This window comes from Anser anser (genome assembly GCF_964211835.1).
Source record: "Anser anser genome assembly, chromosome: 2".
NCBI classification, from domain to species: domain Eukaryota; kingdom Metazoa; phylum Chordata; class Aves; order Anseriformes; family Anatidae; genus Anser; species Anser anser.
In genome coordinates, this window is record NC_139721.1 from 26275299 (window position 1) to 26291858 (window position 16560).

At 39.3% G+C, this 16560-nt stretch overlaps 1 protein-coding gene across 6 annotated transcripts in view; it reads right to left on the bottom strand.

The window, feature by feature from the left end:
* The window catches only part of NECAB1 (N-terminal EF-hand calcium binding protein 1), an 82713-nt gene that overhangs the window by 61118 nt on the left and 5035 nt on the right, over window positions 1-16560 (bottom strand). For all 6 annotated transcript variants that reach the window (XM_083824796.1, XM_083824802.1, XM_083824797.1 and 3 more), the window contains one exon: window positions 6608-6716. In XM_083824796.1, the coding sequence (XP_083680922.1) occupies window positions 6608-6716 (109 nt within the window). The remainder of the gene's footprint in view (window positions 1-6607; window positions 6717-16560) is intronic.

Genomic DNA, 16560 nt, shown 5'->3' on the forward strand with positions numbered 1-16560 from the left:
AAAACTTCTGGTGCCTTTCCAGCACCTCTACTTGCTTCCAACACCCTCCCCAAATATGTGTCCAATTGGGAGGCAAAGATAAGCTCTTCCTCTTGCTCCTTCCCTTCGCACAGCCATGCCCTCATGTTGGTCTAGCTCATGCCATGGTGAGCTGGCTCCTACCCGACAAGCTGCAGGATCTAGCTTGGCCTCCTAACAGCCTTCAGGAGAGCTTAAGATGTAGCCTGGATGCTCACAGTGTGCTTGTTACCGGGGTATCTGCAAAACGTTTAAAACGTTATGAATAAGAGAGAAGGATCACTGCACAAGCACAGGCTGAAGCTGAACTCTTGAACAACCACTGCTGTTGATTTCTTGTCTATGCTACTTTTTTAAGGGGTCTTTACATACAGGAAGGACACCATTTATCAGTAGATGCAAGTGCTAAGTGCTGCACACTAGGAAACAAGAACAGGCAACAAGCCAAGGCATTCAGTGTCACCTCTGGTGAGATGCCTGATCGGTCCTTCAGGGGCAGCGGGAGACCCGGCTGTGACTGCCCAGACCTAATCCCTGCTGCACCCATGCAAAGCCTTGTCTCACGAGGGTGGAGTGCGGGCATCAGAGCCAGGACTTGCCATAATAACTGCTTTACACAATTTAATGGTGTGTGATTGAGTAGGCATTGACCAAAGGTTTCGTGAGATCATGGAAAGCAGAAATAGAAGAGACTTTCAGTTGAAAGTCACTTTTTCAATGTTTAAGTGGTCCAGTCTCCTCTTGTTTCTGTGTGGTCTTTTAGGACGCTTAAAACAAAACAAAACTAAACTAAACTAAAAAAAACCATCAACAACAACAACGACCATCCAAACCAACAACAAAAAGAAAAACAACTATGTGAAGCCCTTGTGAACAGGTATGAGCTACTCTGAGCATGGGGGGAAATCTGGTGTAACTGTGCATCTAGGGGCAGAGTTTAGGGACATGTTTTAGTTGGTAATATTGGTGGTAGGGGGACAGTTGAACCAGATGAACTTGGAGGTCTTTTCCAACCTTAAAGATTCTATGATTCTATGATCTAGTAGTTGGCCTATGAACTAGTTATTATATTGCTTTAAGGTTCAGTAGACAGAAGAGTCCTCCACAGATTTAATTGTTTACAGTTTATATTTTTGATTGCTAGCTCTTACAAATATAGTTCTTGTATTAAAACATCATCAAGAAAGGTAAAAAATATAGAAGTACTAAAACATGGGGAATAAAGACCTTCCTTTTTTCATGAACACACTACTTCACCTAATCTGGCTGTCTAGTGATGGCATCATTATTAATTTCTTTTATTCCTTATTTATTTTGTACATGTGTTTCCATCTGTAAACAAAAAAAAGGTAATGGAAGGTATCAAGGTATCAATTTGTATGGTGTGTCTTTCCTCATATTTACTTAATGATTAAGATTTTATAAAAAACATACATAGATTTTATGAAATAAAGAAAAAAGTCAGTCTACGTATAGCACACTCATAGATCACAAGATAAATATTCCAAATTATGTGCTGAGGAAAAATCCATATAAAATGTAAACTTTCAGTAAAAGCAATGATCTCCCCTGGATGAATGACCTGTACTGCAGGTCCTAGACAAATTGTAAATATAAATTCATCCCAGCATAGTGACCTCCAGTTCTACCTATCTTTTGGAAATTTTATACAGCGATATCTAATTCCAACTCAACTTTTTTCCTGGTTATTATGGTCAATTTAGCACCAAATGACTCTTTCTAAAAAGATAAGAACTGTATACACCAAACAGCAAGGTGCAGCAATCATAGTCAGTTAGGCAGACACAACCTTAATTACTGGAAAGTTAATCCCCCCTATTTTTGTCCTACTATTACATTGAAAATGATGACCACTCATTTTAGAGGTATTCCATAGCCTGTCTTCTTTGTATCAGGTGTGTTGCATTATCTTGGTTAGCTAATAACAGCTGGTTAATTTAGGTCCCTTAAGGGTGTTAAACCAGTGGAAGTACCTTATACTTATGCTTCTTTTCTTTTTGGAAGAGTGTTGTAGCAGAGCTGAGAAGGGAATTCAGGTTTCCTGAGATCCACAGAAATCACTCCAAGGCCAGCTTCCATTTTCTATCTTCAGGCTTTGAAGCACAAAGACTCATGCACACAGAAAGTGAGGTTTTGAATGCAGGCAGAGTTAAAAGATTTAGTGCACGTAGAAACAACCTGAAGTCTGCTCTTGTGGCAAATTGGCTATGAGGTCTTGAGGTACTCCAGAAATGATCTATCAGATCGTGATATACGTCCTTAGCTATCTGTCCTAGGCATTTATGTGCAGTGTAAATCACTGCAGTGCATGAACACTGCATAACCTCAATCCTTACCAAATATTCCTAGGATAATGGAGCTACAGTCTGTATTTGGTTAATAGGGAAGTGAGGCACAGAGAAGATACATGATTTGCCCAGAGTTTGACAGGGTCTGCATTTCAACTGGATAAAAAAGACTAAATAACCTGTACAAATCTTCTACTGGAGACATAACTAAGTAGAGTTTCTCATCCTCCCCGACTGAAAAAAAAAACATGAACTAGTTGGAGATTACAGGCACATACAAAGATTATCATTTCATTCCCTTGGGCAATTTTCAAATGAAAACATCACATAATAGATAGTTTTAGGATTATTTAATATGCACATGATTCTTCTAATGCTTGCATTACAAAATTTTCCAAGGTTCAATGAACATTTTGCTGCTTTTCTTAGCCAGCTGGTTAATTTAAGACATTTTACATAATCTGTCCTTTTCAGCAAATGCCAGTGAGTAAACTTTCAGCCTCCTTATTATATTTGCTTCATGTGATTTTTGTTGGAAAGCTATCCTAATAAGGAATTCCTATTATACTGCCCAAGCTGTCTCTCTTTGCTGTATCCATCTGATATTTGGCATGCTTTATCTTGCTGCCTGCCTGATGACAGGGTTTTCAAAAGCAAAAAGGTGCTAAGGAAAGCCTTTACAAGTTCTTTTTAAAGCCTCCCCTCTCTTAAAGAGAGATCAAGTGGCGTAGAATGCTCTTCAGCTCCAAAGTCAGGCATTAAGCATTTTATCAGTTAAAGACTTCAGGAAAAAAAAAAAGGAAAAAAAAAAAAGAAAAAAAATCAAAAAGCCTCTTATTACTGTTTAAATTTAAGTGTATTTTCTTATCATCTACAGCTAGGCTCTACTCTCTAATAAATGATAACCAGGCAAAAGAAAGTACCCTTTATTCTGGTTGGAAAAGGTAATTTAGTAGGTTTTCCTAGTCTTCCACCTCTTCAACCCTCTGAAATACATGAAAATCTGATCTTTCACTGCACGTAATCTCTGTGACTTTTGTGCCATGTTTTTTGCCAGACTTTTCCCAGTCAGTGAGACTTCTCTCTCTCTGATGCCTGCTGTGCCCCTTGCATTACCTGCTCTCAGCTAATAACTCTAGCCTTTGACAAAGCCTCCCTGATTTCCCAGGAGGAAAACCATAATTTTATTCTCACTTTCCTACATATTCCTACATATTCTTCAGATGCAGGTATTCTCCAATATATAGAAAAAAACCAACTTACAAATACTAATAATACAAATGTTACAAAATAATAATAATAAAAAAAAGCATTGTAAATAAAAAGAAAAGAAAAATAGGCATAAAACATCTATCTTTTTTTTCTATAGAGTTCTTACATGGTCATTGAGGATATTTGGCCCATTCAGGATGTTCCCTGACAAATGTAGACACACACAATCACGGTAACATAAACCCACTCTCATGCACAAATGTGGTAACATGAGGAAGTCCAAACCTGTATGAATGAGTCTTTGAATAACAGGGATAAAAATTGATGTGAAGGGTAATAGGCTAAGCAAATTCCCATGGTGTTCCAAGAAGCATGTGATTCGTTTTGCCAGGATTAGATAGACTGCATACATTGTATTTGTTCCTCAGCCCTGGTCACTGGTTTTAAGAGTCCTGAAGAAATTAAAATGTTGCACTTATTTCTCCTGTACACAGTCCATAATTACTTAGCAGTATTTTTGCAGCCTTTGGCCTTAAATTTATAGCACTTAAGTACTTTAGGATAATGTGGTAAATTAGGTAAATAATGATTGGCTTCTCTTCTTTTCTTATGCTAAAACATAATCTGTTTATGTTGCTCCTTCTCCTGTACTGTCTACAAAGGTGAATGATATATCAGGGAAACCTGTTTCTCTGTAGCATCACAGTACTGAGAGTCTTCAATAATGGGTACTTTAGGATGGCCTTATGAAAAATACTCCAATGCTTTCATTTTGTGTGGGCTGAAAAATAATGATTCTGGGAAGGCTATTCCTGATTTACAGAAGCATAATTGAGCTAAGAAACAGATCCACAGAGTCATATAGACATTAACTCCTAGGGGATATATCCCTATGTTTATATCAATTAAGTGCCTATGTGAACGCTTTTAGGAATGCATAGAACAGATCCCAAGAAGGAATCCTAACTATAGGCATCTCATGTCTTCATATAATCACACAGAAAATACTGCAAATGAAAAGTACTTCATACACCTTGATAAAAAAAAAAAAAAAAAAAAACAACTAAGCCATTTTGACACCAAAGACCTGTTCTTCTCTATGTAGACTGGATATTTAAATAAGTTGAAGTTAGCAGCACTTTGAATAGTTAACGTGAATTCATTTAATTGTTTTTTGTTGTTGTTGTTTGTTTTGTTTTGTTTTGTTTTGTTTTTGTTCCCCCCACCCCTAATAAACATTTTTATAATGGCTAATGAAAACCTAAAAGCTTATTTAGAATTTTGATGTTTACTTGCCTGGAAGATGTTCATAAAAGATCAGAAACTAAGATACATATTTTCTAGCATACAGTTGTGAAATATTGATCAGATTTCAGACTTCAATTGTTTTCTTTGCTTTCTTCACACTTTCTGGAAAAGAAGAGTAATTCCACCTAGACTGACGGGAGGCAAAATTTGTAAGGAGAGGATACATTTTATTAGACTAATAATGGTGGAAAAAAATGGACAAGATTTTAAGCACACAAGGGCTTGAGTGAGGCTGCTTTGGAAGAATGAACTTTGAAGTGCTTCCCACAAAACTTCAGGCCTTATGCTGCAAGGGCACTTGGAAAGTCAATGGCCAGCATCACATCTGGTCATTTATAGGTCTCCAGGGCAATGGGCCCAAGCTGATATTTAGGGCTAATGATTCACAACAGCCATGGGAACTGGATGTTTACAGAGGAAGAGCAGCAGAAGCTGAGGACAAGGGGGAAAAGGAAGGTTGCAATAATGTAGTACAGATATCCAAAGGAGAAAAAGTCACAGGAGAGTGCTGTCAGGAACTAGCCAAGGGGAAAGGCCAGTCTGGAGCTACCTGGGTTAATGTGCAAGTCCTAAGTATTAAGGTAATTGCTGAGTTCATGAGTGTGAGGAAGAAATGCAGTAAAATCTCACTGTGTGTTAGTGTCTGGATTTTTACGAAGTACATGAATTATACATGAAAATATCAGCCTGTGGGTTTTGTTTGCCTGTGGAAAGTAAGATAAACCCCAGGGACACAGCTGAGTTTGACAATGGATGAGATAAGGTCCTATTACACTGTCCAGGGTTTTCTTATAGAGAACATAGGAGGCTGGGCTGTGATAGCATCTTCATACACTTTACTCTGCTGTACACAGATGGGAAAAGCAATACTGACTTTCTGTGTAATCACTGTTTGTAGAGAGAAACACAACCCATGCTGGGATTGCTACCCAATGTCTCCGTAACCTCCAAGAGAAAGAAATAAACAACCTTCTTTACCACAATAGTCCAGTTTAAAAACCACTAGCTTAATAACACCCTCCTAATTAACAAGAGCTGTGAGACCTGCTGTGAATAACTGTTGATGGCCAGAAAGGGGATAAAAAGGAAATTCATTCTCTTCTTCAATCACTGTGTATAAGAAAAAAATAAATAAATAGAACAAGAGAGAATGTAATGGCACAATTTTGGATCTACTGAAAGTAATAAGCAAAGTTCTTTGTACCCTCAGCCTGTTGCCTTGTTTAGCCCAACTGTACTTGGGACATCCAAATTGCCTAATTGATGACACCAACACTTGGTATCCCATGCCAGCACCAGACAGGATGGCTTTTTTTTTTTTTTTGCATGAGTTTCTCAATTCTTGACTGTGCTTCACAGAAATGAGTACTTGGACCAGATGTTGAGCAGGGAAAAAAAATAACCAAAGCAATCATTGTCCAAGTACTTATTTCTGTGAAGGTGGTAAAGAGCTGAGAAAGTCATATTTAAGCCTGAAGGAAGCCACAGACCCACGTCCTTATTGACATGAGAGGAGAACACAGAAGGCATCCAGTTTCCAGCCCATGTTCTTTAGTGCACAAATCACAGTTATCAGAACATACGTGTACTTCTGAAATGTTTAGAAATAGTGAAGTTGTAAGGTTTAGAGCAGTATGACACAGTCTAGCTTCCCTGAATCAGCTTTCTTCTTAGGCTTGTTTTCTAAAACCATCCTGATGTCTTTTTTCCATTCTCAGGTGCAGACAGTAGCACTTTGATTGTAAGAAGTGGACACTTACTCAGTATTGTGTGTATCGATTGTGTGAAAAAGTTCATGTAGTTCTTCTCCACTCAGAATTCCATCAGCAAAGTAAGCTTTGAATTCATCAAAGGATAGTTTTCCATCATCTGGAAAAAGAAAAAAAAAAAAAAAGAAGAAGAAATGGAAAGTGACATAGTTTCATTTGTGGTTTTGCTTTTTTACTTCAAGCAATAGAAGAGGAAGCTATTAAAAAAAAACCCTTGCTCTTCAGATTAAACGTATAAACTTTATATATTTAATCAAGTCTTGTAAAGAACGTGTTAAATGCACCAGCTGTTGTAGTTTCAGTTCTCAGTTTGCCTGATAATTCTGTTATTCTTCCTCCTTCTCATCTTTCAAACAAAGATAGTTTGGATTTAGTAAGTCTTTACTGACAAACACGTAAAGACAATCCTCCTGTCTTTGCTCGTAACCCATTCATCGTGGCTTCTCCCCATGCTGTTCCACACTTCTTCCTGCTTGCTCCCTGTCCATGTCCCTACCTCTGCATGGAAGATCAGTGGCTTCCAGAGACAGAGAAACCCCAGGAAACTGTAAAACCAAAGATTTCTTGAAGGAACATGGTGTTTCAAAGAAGCTGTCACTGAAATAAATAGAGCTATCTATTTATTTCTCTTTCCTTTTTTTTTTTAAATTTAATTTAATTTAATTTAATTTTTATTTTATTTCTTTCTGCTCACTGCCTCCTGCATGGGAGACTGAGACTCAAGCGCACAATTCAATAGCATCAGGGACCTGACCCTGGCTGTCCTCTCTGCCTAAGGATGTTAATAAATACACAGCACTGGTTTGCAGCATTTTGATTCTCTCTTTCTTCATAAAATATGTCTTTTTCAAAAAGGTCTGTGCTTGGAGTGGAACTAACAAAACAAATTTATAAAGCTTGACCAGAATAGGAATGGAATAAGAAGCCAGCTTCATGTCCTCTTCCACTACAAAGAATTTCAATTCATTTTCTTGGTCAGCACAGAAAATATATTTTATTTGCCAGCATGTAAATTGTCTGGTGATTACACAAAACTTTAGGAATGAGAAAACTATTTTGGACATATATCAGAAGTCAGTCGAGATCTGCAGATGGATTTTCAGACAGAATCCAAATTGACCATGTAATATATAGTGAAACACAACTATGAAAAAGTTGACTTTTTATTCTCTGAGTACCTGGTGCTAATGTTTGTTTGGGACAAAAACAATCTCCACATGGATCCTGATCATCATCAATAACATGTTCATGTTGTTGGGAAATGTCTACAAGACTAATGGAACTCAGAGGGAGGGGAAGTACCATATGACAATATTTAGAAGAACAGTAAACAGATGTACACTGAATCAAGAGGAATGAGTCCTTATTACAATCTCTACTACGTTATTTAGCAGAGTCTGTTTCATCCTTGTCTTAATTTAGCTTTAATTATAGCAAGCCCTTGACTACATGAGACAAAATCCTTGAGTTGAGATGCATTAAGACAAGATTAATTATCTGGTATTTCAAGGCTGTTACCACTTTATATTGAGGTTCTACCCTCCTTTTGTCAGATCAGTCTGTGCATAACCATGAATACTTTCTAAAGTATCTATTATATTTTCTACTATACTATTATACTAATACACTTTCTAAAGTGATCTAATGAATACTGCAGTGTTTCATTGAAGTAAGGATCATATTTGTACTTCACCTCCCTTAGGCATGTCTGAAATTCCAGAGAAGATACTATACCAAAGATACTTTTTAATAAACACAGATTTTTCATGGTTTGTTTATTTGGTTAGTTTTGTTTATTTGTTGTGTTGTTGTTGTTTGATTAATGACATCATAAATGGATAAAATGTGCTACAATTTGGACAGCCTGTCCCGCCCATAGGCTGGCCATGGTTGCAGTGAAAGAAGCAGCAGACTCAGGCTATTGTTTGCTCTGGAAAGTAAGACTCTGGGACGTAGAGAACATTAGACTCTATCAACTCAGGTCTCTGATCATGTCAAAATGAGTATTTAACAAATGGCAGGCAGCACAACTAATTTTTTTCTTGAATATGTAATTCCAGGCTAAGGCTAAGGAACCAATTAAAGGAAAAAATGTATGATAATTCTGGTTGCTGAAATGAACTAGAGCCTAGATGGGTCTTTGAATAACATTGTATAGAAGACGATGCCAGAAACCAACCAATGCTTGTCAGCAGGGAGATGATATTAGGAAAAAAACCAAAAAGTAAAAGAAAACAAGTTATAAATTAAAAGCTGATCCCTCTGAGGCCCATGAGATTTGATCAGGGATCCCTCAGTAGCAGCAGATACTTCTGTCCTGAAGAGGAAGTGCCCTCTTGTCTTCTCTGGACAGGGGAGACTTCAGCAGAAGTCCCTAGGTCAGGCTGAGACAAATCCACAACTCCATGTAAAGAGTTATGGCAATTTGATCCCTGTTGACTAGTGTATCCGACTGAGGTTTAAATGCAAGATTGATAACCAGCAAACAAAACCAACAGAAAGAAGATCCACCTTTTGCTATACTTAGAAGTTGGAATGGTAAAGCGGTAAATTAAAAGTTAAATATTAACTTATCTAAACTTATTGAGCCTTTGTATGAAGCACAGACAGTAAGTTCAGAGCCTAAGAGTTTATAACTCCGTTTGGGTAGCACTAAATTTGAGTTCACTCGGCTCTTTTTCTTCATTGAGTAACTTAATGATTCACTCACAGGCACAAAACAACTGTAGAGGATAAGGCTAAGATGCCCTAGGCACCAAATTAGTTCACAATATTGCAGCTTAATTTTATAGTGGTGAAGTTTTCATTATAAAGGCAGTATCTGAACCCTGTAACTACATGATGCATGGCAGCATGAACATTTGAAGAGTAGAGATGAGGAGTTTCTTCACTCTTTTACTTGTTTTTATTTCATAATTTCTTTGATTTGAATATATGGCTTCAAGTACATAATATTCAAGAGGATTCAAATTGGACTAATTGAACGTCTGCTTCAACAAAAACATTTTGAAATGTTTCATATGAAAAGACAGATTGTAGCTGGAGATAATCATCATTATGATCAAAATATAATGGCAAGATCTAGAAGAGCTATAAGCCAAGATGGCACAATACTGTGCTGAAGGTAGGCAATTTTCTTTGACAGAACTGCTATGATTACCTAATTGGCAATCTAAATACATCTGCCATTTGGCACTGGTTACAGAGAATGAATATTAAATACCAAGCGTACTGAAACAAGCTAATTTTCACAGCTATGCTTCCTTTGGCTTATTACAGATATAATCAATTGCTTAATCAAACTGCCTCTGCAGCTTTAGCCTCTGCTGGGCAGGGTGTTTTGCACGACTTATACACACACCCAAGAAACCAGTGATTGTCAGCAACTTTCCTGAGGTAAACATATGAGTTTACTCATAGAACAGACTGGATATGACAAAAAATAAAATAAATAAAAACCTGAAACATCTGCCTATTTATCTCTTTTCTTCAGGATCATTGGCTTTACATCAATCCACAAAATCATTGATCTGCCAACAGCCAGACTGGGCACTTTAGCTATTTTCTTTGTATTTTATCATCCAAAAGCAGAGATTCCCTTTTGCTTTGTTGCTATTTATTCTCAATAGGACTTTGAAAGGCCTATCTCTGACACATCACTAAGGTTGTTGCTGGCAAAAACTAAGGAGCTTTGAACCTATTTGCTTACTTACAGACTTCAAGCAGTCGCATTTACTGAAAATAATAATAATAAAAAAAGAAACAACTGATTTTTTGGGTTATTTCTCTAACTTTGTATAACTGTTTAGCTAGTGTAACTAGGGTCTGATCTGCTGGTGGCCCAGGCCACCCCAGCATCTCTTTGGTGCTCAGATGAAGCTCAGACCCAATCTGCTAGCAAGTATTCCTTGTATTGTTTAATTGAAGACATGTTTGCCTAGCCAATGTTTTTCTAGTTTCCAGCATGACTTTTATTTTAAAGGATGCATTCCATCCCCTCAGCACTCCCTCCCCATGGGCACGCTTCGCTGCTCAGACAAAGCGAAGTCCCAGATAAATCCTGTCCAGTTTAAGCATTTCAGAGCAGCTGAGCTGGAACGTCTCTTACAGATGCTTCAATCTTTGTCACTGGCAAAGTGACAGGGGATGGATGATTTGTGAAAGAGAAACTTTTCTGAAGCTAAACATCCCTTGGACAAATCAGCCTTCAGCAATGTTTGCGCTGGCAACATTATCTCCAAGAAGCTGTTTTGCAAGCCTTGCTTGCTCTTGCGTGTCTTTGATGGTTTTCAAAAGCATAATTTCTTCAAAAACAAGCACAGTTCCTTGACCTCCTTGGAGCTCAAAGGCTCCCAGCTGGCAGACAGAAATATAAACAATAAAATGTATCTCCCCATGTAGCACTTGCAAGTTTTATATTTACATGGTATTTCGGAGGAGCCTTCCTTCAGGATGCAATCGTGTTCTTACATTTATTCCCTTAAAACTCATCTTTCTATTGAATAGATGTTTTATGTGCAAAATAGGCCCAAGCAACATCCCCCAGCACTCCAGAAACACAATGACTCTGTTTTGAATCATCCGTGACTTCAGTGGACAACACGTCTGACAGAAGAAATCCACATATGTACTCTCTTTCTGAGTTGAAAGATGACTTCAGTGAGCAAAATTAATTCAAGCAAACAATGAACAAAAGGTTCTAGTAATACATATTTGGAGTCTCCATGACCAAAGATGATGGCAAATGATGAGTCTGCAGCCAGCAAAGGAGGTTACAGTGATGCAAGGAAAACAGGGTGTCTTGCAGAGATTCTAGCAAAAGCCAGAAGGCAAGAGAACAGCTTCCACTCCCACCTATTTTGGGCTTCTGGTTAGGGCTGCAAGCCCTCCCCAGCAGAGAGCATGTTTGCTGACACAGCGCATGTGAAGCTGCGGGCTCCACAGATGAGCTTCCAACCAGCATTTACGCAGCAGGAGCCATGTCAGATGGAGCTCATCTGGCTTATTCCACTCGGAAGAGTTGAGGGAAGGAAAACCCCAAGGCACTAAAGCTGATCCCAGGACTCACCCTGGTGGGCTGGGAGTCTAAAAGCAGAGCCAGCCCAAGCAGACTGATAGTAAATACCTGCTGTATGGACATGCGTAAGAGGTTAGGATCAGAGCTAAAAGATATTGCCATTTCTCAGCCCTATACACAAATAAAATGGGGGATAAGCACTGAAACAGATGCAAAAAGTTGCAGAAAACTTGATGTATTGGTATATAGCACATAAGTTGGAATGAGACCAAGGAAGAGCTAACAAAATAACGAATTTCAGTGTGCCAGAGAGTATGCTGATAACATCCACTAGGTTCCAGGCATAAGGGGAGACCTAAGAAGATTTCGGGCAAATGCACTAAGCTTTCTTTCACTATGATCTGTATCAAGTGCTCATATAACCAGAAATAATGTTTCTGAGATGTATTTAGGTAGATTGATGCAGTAGAATCTTGTGCAGGAAAAGTTTAGCACAAGTAACCTAGTGGTCCCAGGGGATAAACAGGAAGAAGACCTGGTGTTGGCCGAAGCCTGTTCATTTAAATACTCCCAACATAGCTGTGAAGAAGATAAGCTGCAGAGTGTGGTGGCTTCAGTAATGTGCTTTGAGTGCAGGGCAGGTCTGTGTGTCTGCACCCCAAATGGCATTTGCTGATGGGAGCCCAGCTGATGGATATTGGAGTGCAGGGTCCAGCCCCACAGAACGTGAGGGTCCCAGGGAGGTGGGATGGAGAATCCCACCCTGGGCAAAGCCTGGGCTGGTGTGGTGCCTGTGGACCCAGATGGTTGGAAAGCGTGGTGAGAGCCCCTGGAGTCTGTGCTATGAGAGCTTTGCCTTACAACACCCATTTTATCAGTACTGATAGAACAATTTGGGAGCTCAAATCTGCAATGCAGCTGTTTGAAGAATTTCTGTGTTCTGACTCCAGTTCAGGATATATTTTCTTTGAAGGGATCCATTAGACATACAGCTCATACAGAGCCACTGTGATATTAAGACCTGGCCCTTCTGGGTATCACGTCACTTAGAGCTTCACCAAGGGATTCCTGCATGTAGGCGTTTTTCTCAAGGAGGGGCACACAGGACCTGGGACCCTGTCATGTTGTGACATATCTGGTCAGCCCATGTGTATGGAGGGGAGAGCCCAGGCACTGCTGCAGCTGCCACTGAGCAGAGCTGCTGGAGCAATTTGTGGGCAAGCTGGAGATCCCGTGAGATGACAGGACACTGGGGCTCCCAATGAGGAGATACTGGACTAGGAAAAAATACTGAAATCAGGGACATGGCATGCTTTGTTTTGGTCTAACTCTAAACCTTTCCTTGAAAATAAAATTTATTCCCATGAGTGGAAATATTCATAAAGCCTCCAGACTGACTCTGATGGTCCACATTAGAGTGATCCAAAGGATCACCTCCCTGAGGTGCTTCCCCAGCCTCTCTCCAGCATATTCAATCTGTCCTCAGGGATGGCTTAAGTTAGCACTCTGGGTTACAAACCAGAGCTGCTAAATCAGTACCTGAGGACTGCTGTCGGGAGGCAGCCAGACGGGCAGGTGGGAGCTGTGCCAGAGCTCACCTGGAGCCACCAGCAGGCACAGCTGCCGGAGGACTCATCTGCAGAGCCAGTGTTTGTTCTGCAATGACACCGTCAGCGAATAATGAATATGAAAACATCTATTTTGACCTTTGCCAAATTGAGTCTAGACTGAGAGTTGTGAGATTTCCTCTTGATCACAGCGCAGGTGCAGCTCTGTGGCTTTCTGGTTATTCTGTGGAAATCCTGGCAGGTGACTCACGTGTGCACTCCGTGAATCAGTCCCTTTGGTTGCTGAAGCCAGCGGAAGCTGTAGGATGTCACCGCTGCACTCTGTTACCTTATTTTACAGAATCCTTTACTGATGACCAACAGTCTCTTGCCAGGCTGATATTTCAGGCATGGTTTCAGAGCTGTACTGAAATCCCCAGGCCACTGCAATCAACAACAGTTTTGCTGCTGCTGGAGTTGTGGGTTCTTTACGGTGGGCACTGGAGGACTTTTCATCTGTTTCTTACGTTAAAGGCAGGAGAGAAGACGCTGTTGATATTATAACACTATTTTATACAGTTTGAATTCTACATTTAAAAAGAAATGTTACGTCCCTGCTCTGTATCATGGACATTACCGGGTGCTGAATGAAGACATATGACAGAATAAGACTAGCCTCATCTGGCTGCAGTTTACATTTTACGGGTTCTATTTCAGTTAAATAATTAAAATTTATATATTTTAGAAGGGAAAAAAAGCTTTGAGTGAGTGCGTGTTTGAAATGCCAGAGGAAAAAAAATAAACCAAACATAAATGCTTTGATTTTGGTATTATAACATTTTGTTGCTGTTCTGTGCTGGGTATTTGATATTTAGGTTCAGCCTTCTCTGGAGACTTAGTCTTGCTCTGTCTAGTCATTTTTTAAATTTTCCCTCATCATTTGGTTGCAGTTATTCTTGACTGCCTGCAGCATAATGTTTGCTGTGCTCCTTCCAGTTAAGGCCTTTTTTTTTTTTTTTTTTTTTTTAAGTCTCTGCTTCTATAGAAATTATTACCTTTGGTGTTTTCAAATATTTTCCTCTTAGGAGCTTTAAGGATATTTGAGATACTGCTTATACTCCGGGTCTCAGTGTTTGTTCATAACAGTTGAGTTGTATTTGCAGATCGATGACAGCAACTGCATACAAACCATCTTCTCTGGGCCTGCTGTATTAGAGCTGCCCCTTTGAGTTAACTCCTGCTCGGGGCTGAGCCAAGGGATTAGGGGTGGGAGCTATACATTTGGAAGAAGACCATAAATATCAATTCATAACTTGTGGAGCATAACATGCTGCTGGGCCTGTGATCATTTTTTTCCCACCTCCGTATGGGTCTAGATCTGAAGCAGCCAGGCTCCCATCACAAACAAGCTGGAGATAATAAAGTAGAAACACTGCCAAAAGGCAAGAGCAACCTCCTTTTCCCACAGGAGGACAGGAACAGAAATGACCCCCATGACACAGGCAAAGGGAGACACAGGCATTTTGACAGTCAGACTGTTCACAACAGGATTTTTGCGAGAGCCTATATCTGAATTTCCCTTCCTGTGCTAACAGGAAGGAATTATTGTAGAAGGCCATGCAAGCAGGGTGCACATCAAAGCTGCAAGGGCAGGAGAGGCCCCAGGGTGACCTTTACCAACTTATATTGTCTCATTTGTTGGCAAACCACTGCAAGGCTCATGGGGTGCCTCAGGTCCCTCTTAGCACATCAGAAGGTCACACACATGCGGCAACCATTGCTGACTGTGAGATGAGGGTTGTTTTTTTTTTTTTCCTTGCCTAAGAAAGACTGCATTTGGCAGTTCCAGTTTCGCATATTTCTGTACTTCCCCCTTGCTAGGTGGGGACAGGATTTTACTTTTTGAAAGGAATTTAGTGAGTTTGATTTTGCTTTAAATAGCAAAAGAAATTAATTAAATGAAGAACTTTCCTTTAGATGTTTTTTTCCAAATTAATTCTGTTCAAATCCACATTGTTTCCTTTGAACACATGGAGTTTTGTAAAGTAAACCAGACCAAAACTTCACTTTGACATGCAAAACCGAAACTTCTCCTTTTATAAAAATGTTGATGTGCAACATCTCACCTTTATGAAATTGCTTTTTTACCTCAGGGTTTTCGTTAATATTATGAACCATATATTTCTTAGAAATGTGATATCCCTTTTGTGTGCCATGATCTCCGTCTAAGAAAATCACACGACCTTTTCAGCTGCTGGAGAAGTGTTGATCTGATCCATACCGAGTGGAGCTGCTCAGCCATGAACTACAAATAGAGTTTATGAAGCTGATCATCTTGAGAAAGCTGTGGATATTTCCAGAAACGGACTGGTAATAGAATGATACACGTACCTGGGCTGGCAGAGAAAGAAGCCACCACCACCAAAGAAATAGAGCTTGTATGGCTTCTTTTAAATGGGGGAATGACTATTTGATAAAGTAGTTACTCATTTAAGCCCAGTTGTCATAAATCATTGTGATATGTTTGAGTAACAACAAATCAGCAAGAATTCTTGGCTCTGGAGTTCTTTTTTATTTTATTTTATTTTATTTTATTTTATTTTATTTTATTTTATTTTATTTTATTTTATTTTAATTTTTTCCTTGCTGTGGAAGGCAAACCTGAAATCTCACAGTCTGTAAGTCCACGATAAGAACACTCTCTCTTATAATGCTCCCATCTTTCAGTTCGATCCAACTTTCTCAATGCATTATTTTCTTGTTGTCAAACAAGTACCTAGTAAGGTTTTTAATGATTAGCTGCTTTTATAATCTCACAGGAGAATGAATATGGCAGCTCTGAGTGAGTCCTATTAAAAGTGTATGGGAGAACTTTACAGATCGTTTCAGGGACAGGAACTTAGTATTTGTTACTGTAAGCCAATACTTGTTTTTCTGTAGCACAGAAAGGTAACACTGAAATTGTAAATATCCCATTAATTAACAAGAGTTAATTATCTGTGTTGACAACAGTGCAAACACGTTAGATATGTGTTCAAATTTCCAATAACCTTTCTAAGAAGCTACTTAACATCCCAGCCTTAAAGCCAATCTGCTCCCTAATAATGTGGCAGGAGCTTGTGCAGTGCTAGATTAGCAAAGTGGAAGTCCCACAGGCAATTGATGGTTGAGCAAACACAATTAAGCACATAAGAGCTGAAACCATTTCCAGTTTATGGACTCGAATTAATTGAAGTAAAGTGGTTGATCTCAGCCACATTTCCCCCAATAAGATGTTGTAAAGCATCCATATATAGCTGTGAACTCCAGTGACTGAAGTCTCTGGGGCTGATGTGGCTTCTGGAACAAGCAAGTTTGTCACTGACTGTGTGAACTGTTTC